At 56.3% G+C, this 27,236-nt stretch overlaps 1 protein-coding gene across 4 annotated transcripts in view; it reads right to left on the bottom strand.

The window, feature by feature from the left end:
- ARHGAP23 (Rho GTPase activating protein 23) overlaps window positions 1-23,820 on the bottom strand; it is a 78,082-nt gene extending 54,262 nt beyond the window's left edge. For 3 of the 4 annotated variants that reach the window (XM_032320618.1, XM_032320623.1, XM_032320619.1), the window contains exon 1: window positions 15,776-15,892. In XM_032320618.1, the coding sequence (XP_032176509.1) occupies window positions 15,776-15,838 (63 nt within the window). In that variant the 5' untranslated portion in view covers window positions 15,839-15,892. Of the gene's footprint in view, window positions 1-15,775; window positions 15,893-23,675 lie in introns of those variants that run through there. The other variant, XM_032320621.1, reaches the window with a different exon arrangement.
- Between the last annotated feature and the right edge of the window lie 3,416 nt (window positions 23,821-27,236).

The following is a 27,236-nucleotide window of genomic DNA, read 5'->3' as shown; positions in this document are numbered from 1 at the left end:
TTATATCCCTGTGACTTATTTATTTTATAACTGGAAGTTTGTACTTTTTTAAAATAACAATTTATTTATTAAGATTTTTATTTATTTATTTGACAGACAGAGATCACAAGTAGACAGAGAGGCAGGCAGAGAGAGAGAGGAGGAAGCAGGCTCCCTGCTGAACAGAGAGCCCGATGTGGGGCTCGATCCCAAGGACCCTGGGATCATGACCTGAGCCGAAGGCAGACACTTAACTGACTGAGCCACCCTGGCACCCCAAATTTGTACCTTTGGACACCCTTCACCCATTTTGCCCACCCCAAGCCCCTGCCTCTAGTAACCAACATCTGTTCTCTGTATCTTTGAGCTCAGTTTTTGTTGTTGTTTTTGTTTTTAGACTCCACATATAAGTGAGACCAGACAATATGTGTCTCTCTCTGTTTAACTTGCTTCACTTAGCATAATGCCCTCCAAGGCAATGCAAACTGTTTTGATTGTCTTTTGGATATTCACACTCTCTCCCATCCAGCCACACTCAAAGTCAGACAGGCCGACAACCCAACCAAGTGTACGCAAGGGCCCAGCAACATGGGCAGACACTCAAGGAGGTCTGCACAGACCCGGGTGAACCCCTTCACCTGGGCTTCATCTCCCCCTCCCACTGCCAGCCCCTTACAGGCTCCCACATGCCCCAGCGCCCCCCAGGCAGGGAGGCATCAGCAGAAGGCCCCAATGCCATAGCAGAACTTTGGCCCTTTGGGAGTGGGGAAGGAGGCAACGTGAGACCCCGGCAGGCAAGGGACACAGCCAAGGTGCCAGGCTGGCAGGGCCTCCACCCAGCAGGAGAGCCAGTCCCCTCCTCAGGGACAGCAGAGAGAGGGGAGACTAAAGAGTATCTTTCCTTCTGGTGGGAAATGAGCACTTGCAGAAAAGGGTGAGTCTGGAACCAGCCACAAAGTAAACAGGAGGGCCATTGCCCGGGCAACCACAGGCTGGAGTGGGACAGGGCCCACCGCAAGCCCTCTCCACCCCCTGATTTATTCCACTCAGCGGCCCTTGACTGTCTCAGTGCTCACCCTCCATGTATCCATTCTGGTGTCTGGGCCCACGTGGGACTCCCCAGAGGGAAGAAGCTACGCCTCCTCCATCAGACTGGGAGCTCCCTGAGAACAGACAGGGTTTCATTGTTATGTTTTGTGTTTTCATCCCATATCTGTCCTGGGTCTCCCAGAGGTCACAGCCTGGGTCTTACCCCTCAGATTGGAGGCTGCTCAAGGGTATGTCCCATGTCTCTCTTATTAGCCTGAGAGCTTCCTAAGGACAACTTTTCAGAAGTGGATTTGTACTACTAGAATGCTTCGTACACCGCAGGCTCTCAAAAATGAGTTGTTCCTGGGGAGGATGTGGAGAAATTGGAACCTGCATATGCTTTGCTGGTGGAATGCAAAATGGTGCCATTGCCATTGGAAAAACAGTATGGCTTGGTCCTCCTAAAATTACACAGAATTACCATAGACGTAGCAATTCTGGCTATGTCTCCTAAAGAAGCGGCAACGGGGACTCAAAGCAGTATGCGTACACCCACATCCGTGGCGGCAATATTTGCAACAGCTAAAAGGTGGAAACAATCCAAACACCCACTGGTGCGTGAACGGGTAAACAGGACGCGGTAAATCCATACGAGACAATTTATTTGGTCTTAAAAAGGAAGGAAATCACAACATGGATGAACCTGGAAGACGTTACGCTTAGTGAAATAAGGTGGGAACAGAAGGACAGACGTTACATGATTCTGCTTAGACGAGCTACCTGGATGCCAGGAGGCAGAAGACAGAACGGTGGCTGCCAAAGGAAAGGGGGAAGTCAGGGACTGTTTAATGGGCACAGAGTTTCGGTTTCGGAAGATGGCAAAATCCGAGAGATGGACGGCAGTGAGGGTGAGGGTTGTGCAACAATGGGAATGTGCTTCATGCCCCTGAACTGTCCACTGGAAATGGTCAATTGCATAGTACATGTGTTTTACCACAATAAAAAGAAAGGATGAAGTCCTATTGAAACTCCCATCTGAAGGACGTTGTTGAAAGAAGGTGGGACAAATGAACAGGTCTCCCCCGGGGGCCTAAGAGCAGGCCCTGCCCACAGAGTTTGCCCAGGATAGCTGGACAACCTCCTGTCTGGACGACCTTGCCCTCCCACCCCTCTCCGTTATGCCTTCTCAGAGTCCCTATTGTCACCTTTGGGGCCCTAGTAGCCTGAATAGGAGCTCTCAGGGTGCCAGGGGAGTCTGACCCTTGCACCCAGTAAGTCCTTGGCATGGATGGACCCATGGATACCCCAACTCTTGGGATGTCACATCATCCTAAGGCGTCACAACCTTGGAAGAGTTTCCCTAGCAAAAGCCGCGGGAACTATGGGGTTCCCGCCCCTTGAGGCCTCCCCACCTCAGCACACACGTCTGTTCCCAACTTACACAGCACCTGTAACACACACACACACACACACACACAAACACGTGTGCGCAAGGGCGTAACGCCGAGGCAAGTCCCTATTCTCAAATGCTTTCTCATGCAAACACTCCAAGAAAAACATCCCTACCCACTGAAGGGTGCGCGTTCTTGTCAGAGATGCAGGCGGGTCCCATGTGCAGCAGAGCCCCCTGCTGGCCCAGGTCCGGCATGCTTATATCTTCCTTCAGAGCCCCGAGCGGGCGGGGTGCCTTCATCCCTCCACCCACCCCTCCCCACTGCCTTCTCCAAGCCCCTCAGCCCCCTACCACACCCCAGGATCACCCCTCCCCCGTCTCGTACAGAAGAGCAGGGTTCCCTGCACAAGGACGGAGTGACCGCGAGACCTTAGGGAGGGTTTCCTTTGGTCAAGGGGTACTGGAGAGAGGCCAGAGCCCCTTTGCAGACTAGGTCATATTCAGGGCAGGCAGTCATTCCTGAAGGCAGAAGAATACTTGCAAAGACTCTGCTCCAAAATGCTATCCGTTCTGCTCCTCCACACTGGACCACACTGGAGGAGAGCTCTGGGACTGACTCTCCCTGTGGCCCCACACAATCCTCTCCGGAAGCTCTTCCCGTTGTCTGAGCACCTGGGCAGAGACAACAGGTGCACCCACTGGTTTCTTTCAGGGGAGAGCTCGTCCTACTCAAGCTGAGACCACATCCCCTCCCAGGGCAGGTCTCGGCAAATTCCGAAAGTCTCCCCCAGGGTACTTGGGGCTCCCTGGCAGGGAGAGGCTCTCAGCCCCACCCCTGAAACCACCCACCCCCTCACCCCAGGCCCTGCCTAACCCGTCCAGGTCATCCCTTCACCCAGCCTTTGAGCTGAACCTCTCCCTAATCCAGCCCAGGATGCCTCAGAGGCAGCTGGAAGGGTGCAGGGGATGGTAGCTCTGCAGGGACAAACCACCTTGCTTGGCTCCTGTCTGCGAGGCAGCCATGATGGTTTTGGGGCTGGACTCTGCAGTCAGAAGACAGATGGCATCGCTTTGGTCCCCCAACCCCAGATCCTACCCCTCCCCTGCTTGCCTGGCCCTGAATCTAGGACATGGTAAATGTCACAGCAGTAATTAAGAGCGAACCCTTACTATATGCCAGGCACTCTATGCATGCCTTCCCTCAATGAACAGCAGAGCAGCCTCTTGGGACAAGTGTGACACACACCCACTTGCCACCCCGGCCCCTCAGAGCCCCCGTCCTATCTGGTACTAGGTAGGGAATGATTGGAGCCAGGGCACTGAGCGATGGGAGACATGGGGTTAGTGAGAGAGAGATCATGGTCCCAGCATGAAGGCTGCTATGGAGAGTACATCACACTTGCCACTGGTACTGGTCCTAGCCCTTTTCTGCCTCTAGGTCCCTCAGGCTTTCTTACTTCTTCAGGGATACCGGCCTGACAAAGTTACTGGGAAAGCATTCTGGGAATCAACAAATTGGAGGTTTTACGGCCTAGAAAGCCCCACATCAGAGGACCCTGCTTCCCAAATGACTCCTTCACCAGTTAACCATGTTCACCACTCTCTTCCAAGCTGCCACCATTCCTCTGGTCCAGACTCATTGTTTTAAAGTTGTGACCACCAGGCCCTGTGGGACGGGCCTCCAGGTTGCATGTACACTACACCCCCGCCCCCGTATTCTGCTACCCTGGTCTACTTCCAATGCCTTTAGGTTCCAGCCTCAGGCCCTTTGCACATGCTCTTTCTGGAATGCTGTTCTCTCTTGCCCAGCTCCCTCCCTGCCTCACCAAACCACACCCTAATTAATTCCTATCCACCCTGTAGTTCTCAGCAAAAAAGTCATTTCCCCAGAGACACCTCCCCTGGACCCCAGACTGGGTCAGATTCCTGTATCACTCTTGAGTTAGTGTGCATATATTTATGACTGTGTGTGGCAATGTTTCTGAATGCGAAGGTATAAATGAGCCTCTCTTTAGAGAGAGTCCACATTGGCCAGAACACTGTCTCCAGGGGGAAACTATGTAGGGCAGAGGCTGCTTCAGATCTTTGGCCATCTTTTTGTACCCCACACCTTCCTCAGTGGGAATGGGATCCTGAAAGTGGGGGTACTGGAATAAGGGAGTAAGAGATGGGGAAAAGAGGGAAGCTGCTCCAATCCTCTTTCGGTGTCCTCTGTCCCCCAAGCCCAGCTGGCCAGGCCCTTGTCCACCCAGGCAGGGCTGACCCTCCACATCCACAGATCCCTCTCCCTCACCCCTATCTTCTCTTAACCCAAGATCCCTTCTCCAGATCTCAGCTTGACTGTTTCTGAAAAACTTCCCCCGACCACAAGCTCAAGAACTTGCCAGGGTCCCGCGGGGTGGCAGCTCTGACTCAAGCCCAGGTCCGTCTGCGGGCAGAGCCCAGGCTCTTAGCCACCTCATTACACGCCTCATTACTACCAGTTTCTCCCTGGAGGCCAGGTCGAAAGACACGCCCACTCTCTGGGCCTCAGTTTCCTCCTGTGGGCTGGGCCACCTCTAGATTTCTGAAGACTGGCAGAGAGGTCGAAGGGGCAGGAGCGGGGGAAGAGGCCGGGAAAGGAGGGGGTGAGAAGGTAAGGACAGGGGAGCAGGGAGGGAGGAGCGCGGAGAGGCGGCAGCCTCAGGCCAGCCAGACGTAAGAAACGCCAAGTATGCGAACTACGCCAGCCGGAGCTATGAATAGTGCGGCCAGGCTGGCAGCCCAGGTCGGCCCAGCCCGCCCCGCAGCCCCCAGCCCCAGCCCCAGTCCGCCCACGCCAGCCCTGCATCAGGGGCCAGAAACACCGCGGGGGCCTGGGAGGCGCGCAGGGGAGTCGAAGCCCAGCTGCCGGGGCGAAGGGGCGTGGTCATGCAAATAGCAATGCAAACAGAGCGCAGCACGCTTATCCGATTGGCTGGTCTCGGCAGGTCTGGGAACCAGCGCCGAAGCCCGGCCCCGGCTCACAACCGCTCCCACCCCGGCGGCTGGAGGTCTTTAGGGTCACCCCATGGCTGATATCCCACTGATGCCCTGACCCCAGTGGAGGCCTCTCACCTTCTTCCGCCAAGGCCCCGTAAGGCTCTGCCGCCGTAAGACACCGGCCCTCCCACCCCAGCGCCAGGCCAGTTCCGCCCCGTTGGAGCTCACCTGTCTGACAGATGGCTGGCACTTGGGAAATTACGAGGCCCTCAGGCCTGCCTCGGGACTCCCTCTGCTCATCAATGAGGGAGCACACTGGCCTCGGGGCAGGAGACTAGGTCCCTGGCCTAGCCCTGCCCCTTCTGTGTCCCCAAAGGAGTCAGCCAACCTCAGAGCTCAGCCCCCAGTCCCATTCTGGGACTACTGAGTAGGTGTCACGGAGGGTGAGGAGTCAAAGAGAACTCAGATCAGCTCCCAGCTCTGTGACCCCAGTCAAGTGGTTTCCCTCTCCAAGCCTCTGCCGTCTCAGTTGTCAATGGGGCCCCTGAGAGGACTTGTTGAGTGCTTGACACATCTGAATTGCTGAACAAATCTGAGCTCAGTAGTCCACAAAGGATTGTTTCAAATTAATGAAACAATCCCTGATTTTATGAAGAGACAGGCATGCAACAAAAAGGTTATAAAGCATAGTGTCTAAACCTTCCTAAACAGGGGCACCTGGGTGGCTCAGGCGGTTGGGTGTCTGCCTTCTGCTCAGGTTGTGGTCTCAGGGTCCTGGGATCGAGCCCTCTATGGGCTCTCTGCTCAGCAGGGAATTGGCGTCCCCCTCTCACTCCCCCTCTGTGCTCTCTCTCTCTCTCAAATAAATAAATAAAATCTTTAAAAATAAATAAATAAGCATTCCTAAATAGGATTCAGAGGAATCTGGGTTGGATTTTTTTTAATATTTTAAAAAATTTATTTATTTGACAGAGATCACAAGTAGGCAGAGAGGCAGGCAGAGTGGGAGTGGGGGGAAGCAGGCTCTCCGCTGAGCAGAGAACCTGATGTGGGGCTGGATCCCAGGACCCTGAGATCATGACCTGAGCCGAAGGCAGTGGCTCAACCCACTGAGCCGCCCAGGAGCCCCAGGAATCTGGGTTTGAACCCCCAACTTGTCCACCTCTTAGCTGTGTGTCCTTGGACTAGTTACTAACCTGAGATTTCTACAGTTATAAAACAGAAATAATCTCTTCCTATGAGGTTGTGCCAAATTAGAGAGATAGTGTATGCAAAATGCTTGGCACAGCAGTGTCTGGCACCAAAATGCTCGATAAATGTTAGTTGTGGGACCCCTGGGTGGCTCAGTAGGTTAAGTATCTGCCTTCAGCTCAGGTCATAATCCTGGCATCATGGGATGGAGCCCTGAGTTGGGCTCCCTGCTCAGTGAGGAGTCTGCTTCTCCCTCTCCCTCCTCCTGCTCATGCTCTCTCTCTCTAATAAACAAATAAAATCTTTAAAAAAATAAATGTTAGTTGTCACTAATATTCCTATTATTATGTTGTTGTTCTCACAATGCATACTAAGTGCTACGGGAATGTTTGCTCATCAGTCAGCACATCCAATCAGCAAGTCCTGGTCTAGAAGCTGCAGATAAAGCAGGGAGCAACACCCTCGTGAGGCTTAAGATCCACTGCCCAGAGGAGGAAGTTCCCATATATTTGAGGAAATGGGGTTAGGGTTGGGGGCTTACAAAGGAGAATATCTGAACTGGGCATTGAGGGATAAATAGGAGTTTAAAAAACAGAGACGGCAGGGAAGGGTTTATCAGACAAGGGGAAGAGATGGTATGTCAAGTTTCTAGAAAGGGAAAGAGGGTGATAAGTCCTACTCCTACCCTGTCCTCTCCCCCTACCTTCAGTTTCAGCCCTCATCATCTCTCACTTGGTCTGCTGCCTCCACTGCCTGACACCCTTCCACGACTCCAAAGTATTTATGGCAGCAAGTCAAGCTCCTTCGTATGGCATGAGGGGTCTGCCATGATGGTGGCAGGGAGGGGTAGGATTTGCCGTTCCTTGGCCTTGACAATCTCAACTCTACTCTCAGTCTTGCACTCATTAATGCCAAAAGAGGCCAGGCTATTTCACACCTTGCCTTTACTCATGCTGGATCTTTCTGTCTGGAATGCCACTCTCTCTCCTCCACAACCCGCACCCCCCAAGACATCCTATCAAGCCTTGGCAAGCCTCAGTGGAGCCTTCTTCCCTCAGAGCTGGAGCATCTTTAGAAGAGGCAGCGGGGTTTGCCCATATCTATCAACATCTCCTTGGATTTCAAGGCTCAGGAGGGGGCCAGGGGAAGGGTCCACCTTCCCAGAGTGGGATGGGTATCCTCCAGGCTTTTTCTTGTGGAGGAATGTAGCAGAGATCTCAAGCCGCAAGCCGGGCTTAGGATTCAGAAAGACATAGATTTAAATGCAGATGCTAGGTGACCTTCGATGAAGTTGTCTACCCCTCTCGGAGTCTCAGCTCTAGGCTCTGTAAATATACAACCTCCACACGATGGCCCTTGAAAACGATCAAAAGGAATTTCCTAAAAGAATCTTCAACCTAACTATAGGTTTGGAAACAGGAGATGAGAGAAAGGTGATTAATCTTATCACCAACTGGTTTTTTACAAACCCCTGTGGGAATTCTACCCTCCAACACTCTTTTCACCATGAAACCCTTCTTCCTAGCTTTGTGACCACATTCACACTCAGATGATGTCGCAGTGAAGCCATTCCCTTGTGCCTGCTTCTGTCTGACTCCCCAGTTAGGCTAGGCCACGTTTATGTTAATAATTTAGGCGAGGGGCAGCAAAGAATGTTCTGGACTTGCAGACAGTATAGAAACAAACATAACGTGGTTATGAGATCTTCGTGAAACTTTTGGGTGGCAGGAAAAGCAGACAATGAACCAATGAAGGGCAGGGGCTGTGTCATATACTCATCTGGATCCCAAGACCCACAGAGAGAGCTGTGAACACTGACCCTACATAGGAAATAGCCACCAGATGAAAGAAGATCAGTTTGCATTAAGATCTGGCCGCTGCCTGATTTTCCAATTCCTGGAGTCAGGTCCTTCTCCTGCCCCCACCCCCATGACATTAGGGAGCGGAGAGACACTCTATGTATAGGCCAAGCCTGGGAATATCTTCACTGTCCCAGGCCACACCCAGTCTAGAAGCTAACCCTTCAGCCAGCACGGTGGGGACCTAAGCATCTGGGAGGAAAAGGTCCCAGTGGGGAAGAAAGGGGGGCTGTTTTTTTCTTCCCCACAGCAGTCTCAGCCTTGCTGCTTGGCCCCCATTTCCTGCCTCCCACTTCCCTCTTGCAGACACCCCTCCACCTCCTGGGCTCTAGGTTCAATCCAGCTGTCCCCTCACTCCTACTAGAAACTTCAGGCCAGAGGGAGGGCATGGTGCCAAGGATTCATTAGAGTTAATGAAGGCTCAGCTCTGCAGATGCCAGTGCAAGATACAGGAGAGTACCAGAACCGCCCACAGCCCCCCATCAGGGCCTGGGGTGCTCAGCTCCCTCCTCCCCCTCTCTTGGGGAGGAACCAGGGGCCACACCCTCAGAAGAGGAAAGGGAGATTTAGAAGAATCTTCTCGAGTATAGAGAGTGCCATGATGCCCAGAGATCAGGGCGTGGGGCCATGACCGAGAAAAGAGCCTCAGGGTGGGGTAGGGCTCTCACCTTGGGCTGTCTTGTGCCACTGTCCACTGCTCAGCCTCCTTTCATGGAATCATAGCAGAGTCGAGCTGAAGAGACTCGTATGTGAAGAGATCACATACAACTCAGCCGCCTGAGCCCTGTCCCCGCCTGAGCCCTGTCCCCACCTGAGCCCTGTCCCCACCTGGCTTTCATCCTCCATGTTCCTCCCACTTCAGACTGTCCCTCCCCCTCTGCCTCCTCACTTTGGCCTTGGCCTTTCTCTAGGCCTCAGCTCTGCCATGAGTCAAATGTGGAGGCGGGGGCCAGGTGGCCAGGTTGGTGGGGGAGGGGGTCCTTTAAGATCCCTCCAGTTGAAATTTTCCAAGATGCCCCCTCTCTGGCTGGCTTCGCTCTCCCTCCCTCCCTTTCTCTTAGAGAACAATACAGAGTTTCCTCCACATTGAGAATGAAGGAAACTGTGGTAGAAGGTGGGGGTCTCCACTACAGCCTTTCGGGGGGTTCTCAGGAGCAGGAAAATCTCCAATAGGCCAGACTGCCCCTGTCCCTCCTCCCAGGGGCTCTAAGTCCCGTGCTGGCAACAGATTCTTTCCAAGGGGTGTTCTCATGCTCCCTGAGGAAGTTAAAAAGGAAGACACAGCTGTGGACTTAGGAGCCCAGAATCAGACAGTAATCAATCTGGGGACTGATAGAAACCAGGCACTCGGCCAAGGTGAACTCTGTCCTTCCCTATATTAACCCACACTCGGGGGCCAAGACCCCTGGGGTGCTGTCCTCCTCCATGGTCCCACATGCCCCCGCCCCGCCGCAGCCTGGCCACATTTCTCCAGCCCACACCCCTCCTACCAGCCTGCCTTCGCAAAGAGCCTGGCACTGGGTCTTTGAATGCTTGGCTTGCCGGTCTTGGTCATCCCTAAGCCCCGCCCTGAGCGGTCTCCCCTCCCAGGGATTCAGGCTGAGCTTTGAAAGGGTCACTTCAAAGAGGACCTGCCTGCTGAGGGCCCAGCCAGACCCAAGGACGGCTCCTCCTCGGCCAGATTCCCGGAGGCTGGGCACAAAAGCCCCACTGTTCCCTCGACCCCCAGACGCCCCCAAAGGCACTGGACATAAGAAGTCTTTCTTTCCCCAGTTCCGCTCTTTACAAGCCACAGCTCTTTGCCACTGGGAGCAGGCCTGGCCCCTCAAGAAGAGGCTGAGGCATGGGAGGACAGGGAGCCAGCAGGTCCCCCTCCGCCACCACCATACCCCATTGGGTAGCCAGGAGCTTTGGAGCTGACTTCAGGACTGGTAGCCTAGGGGCTTCCCTGCCCCTCAAACACCAAGCGTGCCCAGGCCTGCAATGGCCTTCTTCTTCTCCCATCCTTCAGAACCACAGCTACCCTTCCACACCTCCTCCAGGCAGCCTCCCTGGACTCCCTCTCCTTAGAGGAGCCTCCCAGTGTCCCCCAGTCACAGCAGTCTACCTCTCATGTTCCCAGGAGGCTGGGGCTCTGCCCCCCCACTCCCCAGTACCCTGCAACAAGAACCAGCTCTCACCTGCTCCCCTAACTCCCTACCACAGGGTACTGATCCCAAAGCAGGGCGCTTAAAGTTTCTCTTTCAACACTTCACCCAATGCCTGAATTCTTTCTAGCCCAGCTTGTGCCTGCTCACCTCCACTGATGGGAGCCTCATTATCTCCAGGAGCAGCTCATTGGCTCTGACGTCTCCTTTTTGTGCCCTAAGAAGGTCATTCTCATTTCCATCCATTGACTCTCATCTGTTTAACAATTGTTGGCTACTAACAGTGGAGATTACCAGGTGTCAGCCACTTTTCCTCTATCACCTTGTTTCATCCTCCCAGTGAGATTATTTCGGGGTAAGATTATTTCAGGGGTAAGAAAACAGAGGCTAAAAACAAAGAACTTGGTCAGGAGGGCCACATCACACAGTGAGAAAGGCGTGGAGCTGAAATGTGGACTGCAACAGGCTCAAGGCAAGGGCCCAACCAACCTGCCCCCCAACGTGCCAACAGGCCACGCCAGGCCCAGGCCTCTCACCCATCATGGCTGCCTGTGTATTAGAAGGGCTCCTCCACACTGAGTCTTCTTTTTCCTTAGAGAGCTCCCCGCCAGTCTTTGTCTGCAGATGACGTGTGGCCTAGCCATGGCGGGTAACTGATGTGATTTCAGACCAGCAAGTGGGGAGCAGAGGGGTAGTCAGAAGGAAACAGGTCCCCTGCCCAGGGGCACATGGGTTGGAGGAGGGTGGAGGAGATGACCCTGGGCCTAAGGCTTAGGACTGGAGGTGGCCAGAAATTCCACAACATCCCATGGAGGAAAGGTGCCTGGGTGGCCATGACAAGCTCTGCCTTGAATCAGACACTGCCCTGAACCAGAACCTTGAACCATGACAAGCTCTGCCTTGAACTTCCAACTGAAGCTGGCAGATTCTTCCACTAATCCAAGGTGATGCATTGGGCTGAAGATCTCAGGGCCAGAGAGATGAAAAAGTAATGAGACTCATTAATCCTGCCTGTAGTCTTTTCCCATGTGCCCATTGCTCAGCACCATGTCCTTAAAATTCCGGGAGAACAAGGAGGGTGTGAGCTTTCCTTTCCTGTCTGGGTTTAGATCAGGCACTCCCGCAACAGATAACAAAATGTCGTGCCTCTAGGCTCCCTTCCCAAGACTCCAACTCCAGCTACTTCCAAAGAGTTAGATTACAGGAATCTGTGGTTTCTCCATATTCTGTCAACCAGTCAGTCAACAAATGTTCTCTGAGTACCGGCTGCATGGCTGGCCTTGTGGACACCAAGACAAACACCACACCCTTGGGGCTGCTGGGAATGAGGTGAAGGGCCCAGTCCACCCCTCAGCTCTGCCACTTACAACTAGCTGTGTGAACTTAGGAAGCCACAGAATCTCTTTGTGTCAGTTTCTTCATCAATGAAATGGGACCGTGATACGGTAGCTTCCTACCTCGTGGGAAGCACTATGGAAGTAGCTCCTTTTATTACTTTCCTTATCCTCAAATAACTCCAAGATGTTGGAGGGGACTAATGTGCAGACCAACTGTCACAATGCCAGGGGGAGAGCCGGGCACCCTGGGAGGCCAGGGGCAGGGCTGCTCCCCAGCCTCCACAAACATTTATGGAGAACCGCCCTGTGCCAGGCGCTGTGCTGGCCGCTGGGGACACAGAGAAGAACGGGGCACATTGTCCTCTCCTCCCTGCTCCTCCCCTCTGTCCCAAGGCCCAGTCCCAGAACCCAGCACCGGGCGGAGGGAGGGGTGGTGGTGGTGGCAGGGGGCAGGGTGCGCCATGGACAGAATAGTGTGGAGAAAAGCAAGACCTGGGAGCCTGGAAATCAGGACACCCGGGTTCATGTCCTCCATTCCTGGGCCACCTAACCTTAGGTACTGCCTGGCCTCAGTTTCCCCATTAGAGCATGAAGGAGTTCAACATGATGACCCCTCCAGTCCTGACGCATTCTGACAGGTCACAATCCCACTCTCACCAAGCTTCCAACTCGCCCTAAGTGTGGTCCTTAGGGCATATCAGCCTGCTGTCCCACTGAAGCAGGGGGGAAGAGATGCTCTCCTGGTACTGACTGGCACAGCCCAGCTGAAGAGCTGGCACATCGCATGAAATAGGGGGGCCTGGATCTAAAGGCGGGTTGTTTGAAGGGGGTGGGGGTGCTGGGGAAAGGCAGAGCCAGCTCCCACAGGCCCTATTCATGACTGTCTCTGGGGAGGGAGGGAGAGCAGGATCATTAAAACCGGGCTTTGTCCAAATCCCTGACCAAGCCAATATCTCACCTTTGAACCCCTGCAGCCAACAGAGCAGGGCTGATGCCCCTTTGGGAGGGAAACACCAATGAACTGAGCCACAGTCCAAGGGCTATGGGTTGGCCTGAGGTGGGGTGGGGTGGGCATGCTGGGGGAGTCTATGAGCTGGTTCCACCAACACTGGATGGCCGCCTGAGGTCTCCAGTCCTCTGCCCAGCCCCAGCGTGACTACAAGCAGCCAGGCTCCAGACAAGCAACCAGGCTCCAAACCAGCAAGAGATTCACCTTGCTCTTGAGCTGTAGCTGTGAGATGGACCCTGATCAAGGCAGGAGTGACAGTGGGACCAGGGAAAGCTCAAAAAACAGGATGGCAGGATAATAGCATGGAGTCTCCAACCAGAGTGCCACATTCCCTCCTAGATTCTGCCACTTGTTAGTGATATTATTTAAGCCAAGCTATTAGCTCTCCATGCCTTGGTGGTCTCAACTGTTAAATGGGGACAATAACAGTACATCACAGATGTGAGGATTAAAGGAAGTAATTTTTTATAAATCCTGGCCCAGAGTCATTACTACCTACATCTTAACTATCAGGTGTATTAGTAAAGCAATTCCCACCTCCTTAAAAACACATATTTTTTTTTTCCAGGCACTAAGGTATATGTCTATTTGAATATATTTGCATCCCTTATGAATCTCTCCAGATTCCTCTGCTTTGAATCCAGTGTCACGGGGATCTACCTACCCTACTATCCTGGAAGAAACTTCCTTGTGGAATGTTCCGGCCAGGCTGGGAGGCTGCCGCTCGAAAGCCTCTCCCTACTGGTAACTACAGTCCCTCCTACTATCACTTAGTCCCTTCTCCTGCTTTGTAGTCTCTTTTAACCTTACATGCCAGGCAGCCCCTCTAAGTATTCCCTGCAATGAAGGATGAAGGACACGTGCGCCAGCCCACTCCTGCCCTGTTCTGCAACCAGCACCATCCCTCATCCCACTCCCATCCCCAGCAAACCGCTGCACCGCTGGGCAACCAGAGGGGCCTCCTGCATCCCTTCTCCACGGGCTCAGGGCAAGTCTGATGAGGGGGCAGAGAGGTCCCCATGCAGGCAGCCCAGCACAAGGCCTGCTCCCTGGGTCCAGTCCTTCTCTGCTTGGACTGGGATCCTTGAAAGCCTACCCCACTGCCCATGGTGTCCCAAAGCCACCTTCCTAACAGCACCCTCTTCCCCAAAGCTTCGCCTTATGCCCAGATCTCATCAGGGTACCCAGGTTCCATCCCTGGCAATATTTCTGTGTGGTCTCAGACCCAAATACCCACCCTGCCCACCCACAGGGCTTTTGAGGTCCTGAAATCCAGCACTGAAGGTAAAAGAGATTTATTGCTCTTACCATTCCCAAGGGGAAGGCAAGGCCTCAGATGCTGGAACAGGAGTTCCCAGCCACGTAAGAGTGGACCCAACCACCTTGGGAGCAAGTGGACGAGGCTGGGGCTAGGGGCCTTTGAGTTGTGTTTGGAGGCGAAATGACTGGTTATGTAATGGAGATTCAAATCGCAGGCCAATGAGCACATCTCAGCAAGAGCAGACACTTTTGGGAATAAGGCTGTTGACCTGGCAGAGGGGGTTGAACCCCATGGAATCAAACCCCATCCACTCCGAGCTGGGCCTGGGGTGGGGGTGGACAAGGTGGGGGGTGGCGATGAAGTATGTGTGGTTGGGGGTGGTTGTGAATCCATGGGACTCAGGCTTAATGACCTCCACCCCCACCCCCTGTCCATCCTGAATTTCAAGTTTGTAATTAGGAAACACTTTGGCTGAAAGGCGCAGGGAGAGTCTGGGAAGAGAGAATGCTCCAGGCTGAGGGAGAACTGAGCATATGTCCAGCTTCTGAGAAACACACCAGTCTCAAAGAGTTTGCAGAGCACCAGACCCCAGCTCCAGCATGGGGTGGAGGGAGAGGGGGAGGCAGCTGAGGAAGAGCATCACTAAGTCCTCCAGCCTTGTCAGGAGAGGAAGAGGCCTCAGCCCAGACCTTGACCGCAACCTGGACCCTGAGGCAACTTCTTTTCCAACCTGGGAAAGGACTGGCCAGACAGCGTCCAACCCTTGAACTTGGAAGGAGGGTGGTGCAGTGTTGGGGTACTCCAGCACCGGTCAACCAGGCTTGGAGGTAGGGGGCTGGCTCCAAAGGGGCCCCAAGGTCCTTACTGGCCCCTCCCCAGCTTCAACAGCTGGCAGATGAAAGAACCCAAGCAAAGCAGCCCAGCGCTGAGTAATGCCCCTGGCACCCCGCACCCAGACCCACCCACAGCCAGTCCAAGGGGGCGGAGGGGAACGCAGCTGAGCCTTCGGGACCATGGGGTCCCGGGGCCCGTTTGTCTTCTCCCAGGAGCCAGTGGAGCGACAGACCCGTTCTCTGAAGCTCATCGTGCGGTCAGGCCCGGCAGGGGGCGAGTGTGGCGCGGGGAGGGGGGTGTCCGGCCGCAGTGGCCAAGGACATCCCGCTCCGGGAACCCCCTCCCCCACTCCCTCTCCCTCCAGCTGTGCCGGGGCCTCGCCAACGGAAAACGAAAACTCGGGCAGAGGAAACGGCGGCAGACGCCCCGCCTGAAAAACCCGGACAAAAGGCGCGGGCCTCCCGCCCCCGCTGCCCGGCCGCGGGGGGCCTGGCACCGCCGCCCTGGTCGGTGCCCTCTGCCCTGGCAGCCCCGTACGCGTCCCGGTCCTCTGCCTGCCTTCCCCCTTCCCGCCCCCCTACCCGGGGCACTTCTCGCTCCGGCCCCCTCCCCCGGCCCGCCACCAGCCCAGGTTCCCTGCAGCCGTGCCCGCGGCGCCCGCGGCGTGCGCCCCAGGCCGTGCCCGCCGAGTGGGGGCGCCGCGACCCCGGCCCTGAGGCGCCAGCTCCCCGGCAGCGCCTGGATCCTCCCCCCTCCCCTGGCCCAGCGACCTCACCTGAGGGGGCCGGGGCTCCGGGCGGGGCGGGATCCCGACCAGGCAGAAGGCGACTCCATTCATCGGGCGGCAGCGGCGGCTCTGCGGCCGGGGCACTGCTGGGGGCGCGGGCCGGGACCCGGGAGGGGCGGGGCCGGAGGGGGCGGGGCCGAGCGCGGAGTGTCCCCCCCGGGGGCCAGCCCCTTCGCTCCGCCCCCTGCGCTCCCGACGGGGCGCACCCGCCGCCTCTCCCCAGAGCAGCTGACAGATAAAGGGGGCTCCGGCAGGGCTTTGCGCAGGCGGCGGAGCTAGAAGACAGAGCAGCCTGGGGAAGAGTGGTGGTCTCCGGGAGACAATTTGGGCTGGCCTCCTGGGAACAGGCCCAAATGGATGGTGATCCTGGCTGGGAGAGGAAAGAGGACAAGGGCACCCAATCCAGAGCTAGCACAGGGAGAGAGAGGGATGGAAGAAGGAAAGGAAAGGGAAGCAGAGAGAAACACAATCAGACAGAAGTGGTCAGAAACAACGGCTGAGAGACACAGAGAGCATCACAGAGGCCGAGACAAGATAGAGACAGTGCAGAGTGCAGGAGAAGAAAGTCAGAGACAAAGATAGTGACCCAGGATTGAAGAGAGGGATAGACAGAAAAAAGGCTTAGGGAGCCTTCTGTCCAGAGACTCGTGGAGACAAGGACAGACAAGGGTGGGGGCAGGTGGGAGCTTCAGGGGCTCTAACCCCTCTGTCTAGGGCCTTCTTCCCAGGCAAGAGTCTCAGTCCAGGACCCCAAGAAGGCAGAGAAATGGAGACTGGAAGAAAGAGGCTGGTGGGTCCCCCAGCCCTTCAGACACCCAGCCAGCCAGCCTGCCTGGGATTCAGGCTTCTGGACCAGCCCATAGATCCGCTCTGCCGTGGACAACAGTGAGGGCAGAGATGGCGCCAGGCCTTCCAGTCACAAGCTCCCCACAACCTTCCTTTGGGGTTTCATTCCAAGGTAGGCCCCAAGAGCCCCTGAGGTTGTGAGCCAGTTCTTTATTTCCTTGCCCCTAAGCAGGACCCCTCCAGGCCATTTCCTGATGTACCAGGAAGAATTGGTCCCTCAGTCCCTCATTTCTGCCGAAAAGTCCCTTCTGCTGTCTAACTGACATCCTTCTTACTTCCTGTATTTCCTACAGCCTCAGCTTACCTCTTTCCCATGCCTTCTTGCAGATTTAAAGGTCTCCCATATTCCTTCACCCAGATTATGAAGAAAAGAAGGCAGAGGCCACAGGTAGATACAAATGGGATTGGGATAAAGCAGGCAACGAAAGTGGAAGGCTGACTCTACCCACGGGAATCACCCACGTTCTCGGGGCAAGAAGACCTCATAAAGCCTGCCTACCTCGCCAGCTCCAAGTCTCCCCAGGACCAGGACTCAGGTCTTGGAGTGGCTAAGAGGGGCCCAGACACCCACTAGGCCGTCCCTAATCCTGTGAGCCGGAGGAAGAACATACCGACTTGTTTTTAAATCTTACGTTTTATTTAATTTCTTTTCAGTTCCCTGGCAGCCCTTGGAAAGGGGATGCTCTCATAATGATGGAAGGGCCCTTCATGACTCCTCTTCCTTCCCCACCTCGCCTCATCAAGGTCGTGTGCAACTGGAATTGTCCACCCCACTCCTCACCCCACCCCCTGCCCCTGGCCCTTCTGAGAAGTCCTTCCCGCTATCTAACTGTAACGAATCATACTGCCTGTATTGTCTTGCTTGGTTTTCAAGAAGGTTCCTGTTTCTCCCTCCCTCTGTCCTGTAGCTCCAGGGGTTCCGATGCTGCCACGCTGGCTCAGGGGTCCTCCCCTTTCAGAACAAACGGGCTATCTCTGTAAGGGGGAAGCAGTGGCACCACCGGGGGTCCAGACTGAACTGCGGCTGTAGGGGGAGCGGAGGAGGGTGGTGACCGCTGGGGTGCCCCTGGCTCACTTTTTCCAGAGCCTGATGCCCTCAGACACAGCGGGAGGCAGCGAGAGGAAATGAGCTCACACCCGCCAGCAGATGAATTCCTCCCTCCACAATGCACCGCGCTCACCTCCCCCACCCTCTCCCACTTCCCAGAAAGTGCGCTCTTCCCCCACCCAGCTGCCCTTCCCACCTCTTCCTGCACCTTGACCTGCACCCCCATTCTGTCCTGGCCCTCTCCCATTGATCTTCTCCAGCCCTTCTTCCTCCTGTCCTTTCCCTCAGGCTCATGGGGTCTCACTCCCGGGTCCCACCACCCACCCCCAAATCCACTCCATGCCTGGCACACGCTTTCTCTGGGGTTCCTGGAAGTAGAGCCCAGCATGGGTGGAGGGGGGGGTCCCTCACTGAGGACCCTCCTTATACTTCTCCTCTTTCTAAGTTCCTCCCCCAGCCCAGTCACCTTCCTCTCAGTTCACAAATGCTTATTGGGAATCTTAATATATATGAGGGGGTGGGGGACTGGAGGCTGCCCCTGGGGATGTGGAGATAAGACCTAGCTCTTTCCCTTGTGGGGGTCCTAGTCTTACCAATCCTGACTCTGTAGTGAGATCTCCGAAAAGGAGCAGAGGAAAGCTTCCAGGATGAGGGGGCCTTGAGCTTTTTGGGGCTTCATGGTGAGATGGGGGGGCGAGGAATGGGGGTTAAAAACACTCCAGGGAAAAGGACTATCATAGGCAAAGGCAGGAGAAAACAGATTCTAGTGATGTGGCTGGAGCCAAGAAGAGGGTAAGGAGGGTACATATGTGGGCAGGAAGCATGGAGGGATGAGGAAGGAAACGTGGGCGGGGGATATGCCGATGGAGTGACTGGGCCTGAGGCACTTAGATTCCAGCCTGGCTAGGGGGCAGGGATTTAAGAGGAGATGGGCCACCTAGCAGGAAAGACAGGGGGGTGCGGGCAGCAAGGAGATGCGGCTGGTGGGGAGATGGTAGGGGGGAGACCCTGAATGAGGACAGGGGCAAGAAACATCAGAGGCCCCCACAACTTGGTGACCAGCTGGGTGTTGCGGGAAGGAGATGAAAAAATCTGGAGTGTTCTGAGGGAGAGGGGGCATGCCAGGCACTGTGCGTCCTTTGTATGTGTTATTCCAATTCAGCCTCACAAAGGAGCTTTGCAGTAGATACTATAATCCTCATTTTATGGATAAGGAAACTGAGGCCCAGAGAGCTTGAGTACCTCACCCAAGTCCACCCAGAATCTGAATCCGGGTATTTGGGCTCCAGAGTCCACACACTTAACCCACAAGCTGTGTTGCCAAGTGGAAGAGTGACCAGCACCTTAAACTCTGGGTCTATCTCTCCGAAGAGAGGCCTAAACTGGAGACACAGCTTTGGAAGTCATCAGTAGACCCAGGGCGTTCCTGAACCGAGGAAGTGGCACTGTGTTGGGCAGAGAGGGCACCTTGGGCAAAGAGGGGACCGGTGGAGGCAAAGGCCAGATTTCACAGTGAGGAAGAGCATCATTGGGGATGAGGAAGTGGAGGCAGGCCTGTTAAGAAAGTTAGCAGCACAGGGGAGCCCTGGGAGAGACTTGGGCAGGAGAGAGACGGAGGGGTGATGAGTTGAGTGAAGGAAGAAGCTGCAAAGCTCTAGGCTCTGTGTTCCCCAACTCCAGCTAAGGCAAGAGTTGGGAGGGCAGTCAGGGAGGGGTCCTCCGGCCAGAGCTGTCCACAGCCAGGATCAGGCCTGGCCCAGGACCCATCTAGGAGTTGCATGCTGTCATCAAGGAGCACTGACTCCAGAGTTCAAAGGCCTGGGGTCAGTTTCCCCTCCTGTCCACCTAGTCGTATATCTTTGAAGAAAAGGACATGCTCTGCTCCTGTTTCGTCCTCTGCAATATGAGAACAGTAAGACCCTCTCTGCCTGCCTCCCCACTGGAAGCTCACACTTGATCATGGATTCAAAGCACCCCGGGAGCTGAAAAGGAGACACAGTGCGTGGAAGGGGGGTTATTGGAACTGTGGGCCGGGTCGTGACCCTGGAGAACAGCGTCTGTCCTTCCACCGAAGGGGGAGGAGCACCCTCTGGTGGAGAAGGGCGGGAGGGCAGGACTAGAGGGGATGGGGAGGAGAGGCTTGTTCCTGTGACTCTGGCTTTCCAGCACCCAGCTTGTCCTCTGCTTGTCCCCTGAAAGCAACCCACCCCCACCTAAATGCTCACCTCTAAAGCAGGTGCGGGCCCAGTTCATTCAAGGCAAAAGATATTTATTAAGCCCTGATTACATGCAAACTGCCGTGTCCGGTGGTGGGGACGGTCAATGTGCCTGCCCTCTTTGGGCTCAGATTCCAGGGAGAGCAAGAAACAGTAGAGGATGGCTAGGTCAGGGCTGCAGTGTTGTACAAGCAGTGCACTGAGGAAAACAAGAGGGGCCTCCCATAATGAGGGCAGAAGGCAGGGGCCCTGGGAGGCTGGGTGTGTGGCTAAGACCTTGAAGGCCATCACAGGGCAAGTGGCAGAGGAAGGAGGCCCAAAGCTGAGAGCTGGGGGATAGGGGGTGCGGGGTGGGGGTGCCCAGGTTCTGGCAGAAACCCCAGGCATCCCACAGAGCAGACCTCGCTGAGCATCTTTAATGGTGTAAGGGTAGGGCAACAGGCCACTCAAGAAGATGCCAGTCCCCACCCTCCTCCCTGCCACCAGGTCCCTCAGGAATCCCACCCAAACACCCCTCAAGGAGGGAAGCTACAGAGCCTCTAGACTGGCTGGGGCCAAGGGCCATTGGTAACCAGCCAAACAGCTGGGAACTCAGGCCAGCAACCTCTGGACAGTTGGCTCAGGGGTGGAAGCAAGGGGCTGTGGCTTCTCTAGGCTGGCAGCCGGGCAAACAAGCCACACCCAGTAAAACCCTGGTGTCAGGGCAGGGAATGGGTAAGAGATGCCCAGTCCTGCCATTCTCCGCCAGCGACCCCTCAGAGGAACCATGTTTGTCGTGATGCGGGGACAAGGAAGAGGCCTTGGGCTGGGGTCCCTGCCCTTGCAGGCTCCCAGCTGTGTGATACTGGGGCGTGACATCAGTCCCGTGGCCTGGACTGTGTATAGAAGGCTAGCAGATGACCTCCAAGAACCACGATGTCACCTGACCCATTGCCAAGATGTGTTCAAATGAGTTGAGTGCCTACTGTGTGCCAGGCTTTTTACAGACACGACTTTGTCTACACCCAATGACCACCCTGTAGGGTAGGTGTTATTATTAGCCCCACTGTATAAACGAGGAAACAAGGTCCGAAATTTCAGTAACTTGGTCAAGTCTGATGCCAAGCCTCCGCTCTATGAAGCAGGATCTCTAGGAGTAGCTAGGCCCGGTAGTGTCTTCCCAGATCCAGGAGGCTAAATTCTGAGGTTCTATTCGAGGGCATTTAAATTCTTCCAGCAGCTGGCCTGCAGTCCTGCTTTTGCCACAGGCCCCCAGAGCCTGCCCAGCTCTTCTAAGGAAGCCTTGCACACAGGGGGGCCACGACCCACTCTCCTCCCTGTCTCCATTGTGTCCTTCATGGAGTGGTGGAGGGGCAGGGGAGAGGAGGGAAACATGGAGGGAAGGAAGAGACGGGGAGGAGAGGGGAAGGGAAGGGGAGGGGTAGCTCCCACCTCCCCCTGGAAGCTCTGGAAATCCCCAGCAGCTGCTCCCTCTCCTCTGTCTGGCTCTGAGCCAGGCCTAGGAGGGAGAGGGGAGTTAGATGGGAAGAAAAGAGGGGCAGGGCACTGACCACAGGGGGCAAGCCCCTCCATCCGGGCACGCCCCCCTGTGAGATTCCAGGCATGCTCCCTTTTAAGAGACCCTACATGCCAAAATCCACGCATACCACACAGACACATTGGGGCGGTTCTCGCACTATAAAAGGATCCTTCACTTTACAAGAGGGCTCAGCACACGGGAAACTTAAAATAGGAGCTTCCCTTGGTGTGGTGAAAGAAGCTCCGATTTCAGAAGCGCCCCGTACACACCATGTTTCCGGCTCCTCCAGAAAGCCAGTGACACCCATGGGGCCAGCAGGGCTGGGGCTGCCTTCAGACATTAACATCGGCCTGGACACGTCCCTGGTCGTGCTGAACATCAGCATCCCCAGCTGGGGGTGGGGGGTGTGACTCACAGTCCAGCGGACAGGCTGACTGCTGTGCTGCTTGGCAGAGATGTCCTGGGACACCTAGAAAGGACCGCGACAGCCACCGTTCACCACCACTAGCAGGGATTTCATAGCGGCCCAGAGAGAGGACAGATACACAAGACCTCCCAGTGTCTCTTTGATGGGCGCGGGCAGGAGCCCAATGTCCTACTCTCTCTTCTCTCTCCTCCCCTCCGCCATGCCAGGGCACAGAGGAGCCAGAGTCTGTCCTCTGGGAAAGGGGAAACAGCTGACCCCCAGAAGAGGTCTAGAAGGCTGATGGGGGGGCAACTGAGGGCTGCTTTTAGGAGCAATTCAGGCTGAGCTGCACTCCCAGTGAGCTACTTTCTAGGCAGAAAGTAGCAGTGATCCCTAGCCCTACCCCCCCTTTTTTTGTTTATTGAGGTGAAATTCACATAACGAAAAATGCACTGTTTTAATGTAAGCAATTCAGTGGCATTTAGGACTGTTCCCCCAGCCCCCACTTGTTGATACTCAGAGTGGAGGACAGCAACAGCAGATAATGACGAATGGAGTCCCCTTCTCCCTGCCAGGCCTGGTTCTGCCACTGGCCATTTAAATTAACAATGAAGATCCCAAACAGGCCTAGAGACTAGACCAGCCCACAGATCCTCCCCACACAGCACACGCAGCCCCCAGGGGAAGATGTCCAGAGCATTCTCGCCTCCCCAGAACTTAGGCTCACCCCCACCCCTGACTCCTTACCCCTACCCAGCCTCCCGCCCCTCCTCATCACCACCACAGTCAACCCAAGAACCCCTCTGCCAAAGGTAGGGGGTCTGCGCTCAGTCTGAAGGGGAGAGGTCTCAGAGCCCAGGGCCCCAGGCCACTGCTTCAGGCGGAGCAGCCCCAAAGAGCCCAGGAGTGCGGACAAGCCCAGCACTTAAAGGCACACCCAAGAACAGAAAATCCCACCACTCCAGACCCCACCCCAAGACCTCCTACCAAGTCAGGATTATGAAGGGAGTAAGGCAATCTCAAGAGCAGCGCCCTCACTCCAGCCCAGGCTGCTGCCTCTCAGAGCAGGAGACTGACTGCCAGTCCAAATAGAGGCCCCCCTCACTCACCTAAGGGGACTGACCCCCCCTTCTCCATTTGCTGCACACCCTGGAGGGGGTGAGGCTCTCTAGCCTTAGGGAGTCTTCACCCCTGCCCCTTTCTGATGGCGATTGTGTAAATGAAAGTCCCCGGGGCCTGGCTGGGGTTGTAGGTCTGCCTTTGGGGGGCATATGGAGAAGCTGCCCAGCCCACCCCATCTTTTCACTGCCATGAAATGGTGGCAGCAGCTGCTGCAGCTGCTGTAACCGGGTGGGGGGGGGGCGGGCTGGGAGAAGACCCTCCATGTGTAGGTGGGGGAGGGAGACGGTTGTGTCCTGTCGCTGTGAGGTCTCGCTAGGGGGTCGGCGGTAGTTGGTGTGGGAGAGCTCCCTCCGTCTCCTGTCACTCCTTCATTCCGCAGGGCCTGCAGCCCCCTCAGGCCTAGGATCCTAGCAAGGGCTGAGACCTTCCCGCGTGCGGAGGGGGGCTTCTAAATGAGGGTGCTCTCCTGGGTGGGGAGAGAAGCAGCGTGCGCGCCCTCTGTGTGCGCCTCCCTCCGTGTGTGTGTGCGTGTGCGTGTGCATGTGTGTGTGTGTGTGTGTGTACCCACTAGCTCAGTGTCACACCAGCCTCATCCCTCGCCCCAAGCTCCCGCCGGACTCGGCGCCTTAGCGCCCCAGACCCCCTCCCCCGCGGCGCGCCCACCCTCACCTGGTGCTTACGGCCCCCGCCCTGCCCTCCCAGACGCGCCCCCGCGCCCCGCGCCGGCCGACCTGCTCCATGCTACTGTCCGCTACGCAGTCCTCGCCGCACCGGCCCCGGGGGGCGCCGGGGGCGGCGGCCCCTCCATGCGCCCTGTCGGTGCGGCAGCCGGGCGACCGCCCAGCGCGAGGAGCGCCGGTTGTCAGCCGCCGGGACCCCCGCCCCGCCCCGCAGGCCCCGCCCCCGCCCCGCCCCGCCCCCTCCCACCCGCGGGTGGAGGCGCCGCGCTCACACCCGCGCGCGCGCCCGCGCGCATTCGGTCACACACATACACACAGAACGTACACCCGCTCACATCCAGGGGCTCATCCCCGCCAGCACACCTTGTTCTCCCTGTCCTGGGGACATCGTTCTTCCAGAGAGGACACTCTCCCAGGGAAGACCCTGGCTTCATGTCCGAGATTTAGGACTTAGAAGGGCCCCACCCCTCATGTTACAGGGGCCACAGAAGGGTTTGCCGGAGGCCACACAGCAGCTTAGTGACAGAGCTGACCCTGTGGCCCAGATCACTGTCTCCCAGGCTGATGCCCCTCCTCCAGGGTTACCTGAGAGCAGGTCAGAGACACCCACAAAGTCTGGGACACAGGGGGACACAGCACTGTCCCCTCCACTCCCCCCGCCCCCACTGCCTGTGAGCAGGGGTCTGGATCCTGTGACCTTGTGAGGACAGGAGATGGTGGGGAGGCATCATCCCTCCTGTCAGGATCCAGCCTCTATTCAAATGTGTTCTGAGGTCCTTGGCTGGGTGTGGGGAGCAGAGACAGAGATTCCTGTCGCCTACCGGGTGCCCTGCCCTAGGCATATGCCAAGCGGGAGGAGGGGCTGAACTCGGGCCCACTGCCACAGAAGGGTCCTCTGAAGCCCCCAATGCCAGCCAGGCACCTAACTGGTGGCAGGGCAGCCACCCACTCTGGGAAAGACCAAAGAGGTGTCAAAGAGACCACTTCCCCACTGACACCCCCCCCATCAGAAGTGGCTCCTGATGGCCCACTGTCCCTCTGTCCTGCCCCTGACTGGATAGGGCGGCACTGAGGGCGATGTCACATGAGCAGGCATGTGAGAGGCCGGCGTGCTGCCCAGGAGTGAGGAGTCCAGAGCAGACAGGGCTGGGAACTAACCTGCCCTGAGGCTGGAAGCAGGGTGGGAGCGTTGGTGGGCAGGGGCTAGCTGCCTCAACTCCCTACCCCCCCAGGCCACTGCCCAGGCTGGCATGAAGAGGGGTTTACCCCCTCCCACTGCACCCTGGACTCTTTGTTGGGCACTAGAGGGTGAGGGGGCAGAGGGCGGGAAGCTCAGATGGGGCGAGTTAAGATCCTCAGTGGGCCCAGACAAAGGGGGCTTTATAGGCTGGGTGTGGGGGACAAACTGGGGGGAGGGAGGCAGGAATGCAGTCCGGGGAGGCGCTGAGCTCAGGGGCAGCCTGGCTTGGGGCTGAGGTTGGACTCCCCCGGTCCTCTCACGCTTTGGCCCTGTGGGGTATTTGCTGTTTGCTCCTGGAACTACAGCCAGGAGTCCTGGCAGCCCTTCATCCCAGGCTGTCCATCTCTTCAGGGGTCTGGTGGGGACTCACCACACACTCCCAGTCTTCCCTGCCCTGCTGGCTGCCCCCTCTCTTGGCTCCCCTGTCATGCCCTCTCAGCAGCCTTGTGGCCGCTGTCTGCTACCCAAATGAGTGAGCGCCCTGCTGGCTGCCTGGGGAGGGGAGGGACAGATTTGGGTGGGGTCACAAGGCTAGGGGGTCAATGGGGCCCTTTGTCTCTTCAGAGGGAGCCTGTCCTGGGCTAAAGAGACCCGAGACTGGGAAGAGTGCTAATGGCCAGCATGCATGTACCCCAGACTCTGACCCTGCCTCTCCCAGGTCCTGGTGGAGCTGGGCCCTGGGCTGTGAAGGCAGGGTCCATTCTTCCTAGTTGTTTCCCACTGATTGTCTTTCAGGAATGAAGCAGCCACTGGGAAGTGAAAACAAGGAGGAGGAGGTGGCTGTGGCAGCAGCAGCCACCCACGATGGGTTTCTGGAACAGCTGCTGCTTGGCTAGACCTAAAGTCTGGGCTTGGGCTTTGCAAGGCTGAGAACTGTCTGTCCCCAAAGATGCTGAGCGGGCCCTAACAAATAGACTCCTACTAGCCAAAGTCACAGTGGCTAGAATGCTAAACCCAGAAGCTATTCAGGAAGCCCCATAAGCAAAGGGTCCCTGTGAGGACTGCAAGATCCATGTGTGCAGCCTCCCAGTTCTCCCTCTTCCCTGGCAGCCCAGGGCCTCGACAGGCTCTGGCTCTTTATTTCTTACTGCTCCTCCCCACATGGCCCAGAACCTTCAGCTACAGCCTTACCGTAGAGTGGCAGCAGTAGAAGGGGGCAGGGCCCAGCCCAGGTCACTTGACACACATCTTATTGAATCGCCTTCATAAAATTAAAACGACATTTGTCTTGTCTCTTAATAAGTGTCTTGGGCAGAGGTGCCCAGATGGCTCAGTCGTTAAGCATCTGCCTTTGGTTCAGGTCATGACCCATAGGGTCCTGGGATCAAGCCCCGCATCAGGCTCCCTGTTTAGTGGGAAGCCTGCTTCTCCCTCTCCCACTCCCCCTGCTTGTGTTCCCCCTCTGACTGTGTGTCTCTCTCTATCAAATAAATAAATAAAATCTTTAAAAAAAAAAAAAAAGTGTCTTGGGCAAAACCCTCATTTTGGGCGGTGGGGGTGGGGGGAAGCCCCAGCCTGGTCAGCACCAAACTTTCCAACCATCTCTTTGAGAAGCTTTGAGCCCCACCGGGGGGTGGAGACTGACCAAGATTCAAGTCCCATGTCTGCCATTCCGTAGCTGGGTGGTGCACTCACGTCTGAGCTCCGAGCTTCCTCATCCATAAGCCAAGAGTGATGTCAGCACCACCTCACAGGGTTGGTGGGAGACTGGGGTGGGAGTATAACATTCTGGGCCCACTGACAGACACATAAACCATCAATGGAAGTTGAGTGCTTTCTACAAAGAGCTGAGTTCATTCACCTTATGTTGATTATTTATTAGCTTTCGTGTATCAGGTGACAGTTTTTAACCTTGTTCCCAAATTCTGGGACACCATACTGGCTACAACCAGGTGTTTCTTTGGGGGTGGCATCTGCCTCCCACTGGGTGGGGAACAGAAATGAGGAGGGCAGTTTCCTGATGCTGATTTCTGCTCCGCCCCTTACCCCCCCAGCCACCCCTCCCCAGCCTCCTTCCCTTCCCCTTGGAGCCTCAAGGGCTCCCTGAGGAGCAGGAGAAGGCGGGGGGAGGATCTGAGAGCCATGGTTAAGGCCGGCTACTCCTAGAGTGGGGGTGCTGTGAGTCTGAGAAGGGAGGAAGGAGAAGGGTTACCCAGGAAGGAGATGAGCAGGAAGGGGGGGCATGGACTGCGGGCCCGCTCCTCCACCTGCTGCTCTGTGAACAAAGCCAAGAATGATGCAATTCTGGCCCCATTGCAGCTGAGGCTCTAACCAGGCCCTGAGAGGAAAAGTGGGCATCAAGGGTGGGGGGGGTGCAGATGGGGGGGGGCCTGTGGAAGCGTCGGCTACAGATCCCCAGCCCAGCATGTAGC

Source organism: Mustela erminea, chromosome 18 (assembly GCF_009829155.1).
Source record: "Mustela erminea isolate mMusErm1 chromosome 18, mMusErm1.Pri, whole genome shotgun sequence".
Taxonomy (NCBI): domain Eukaryota; kingdom Metazoa; phylum Chordata; class Mammalia; order Carnivora; family Mustelidae; genus Mustela; species Mustela erminea.
The sequence above is the reverse complement of the archived record's forward strand: the minus strand, read 5'-3'. Positions and strand labels throughout refer to the sequence as shown.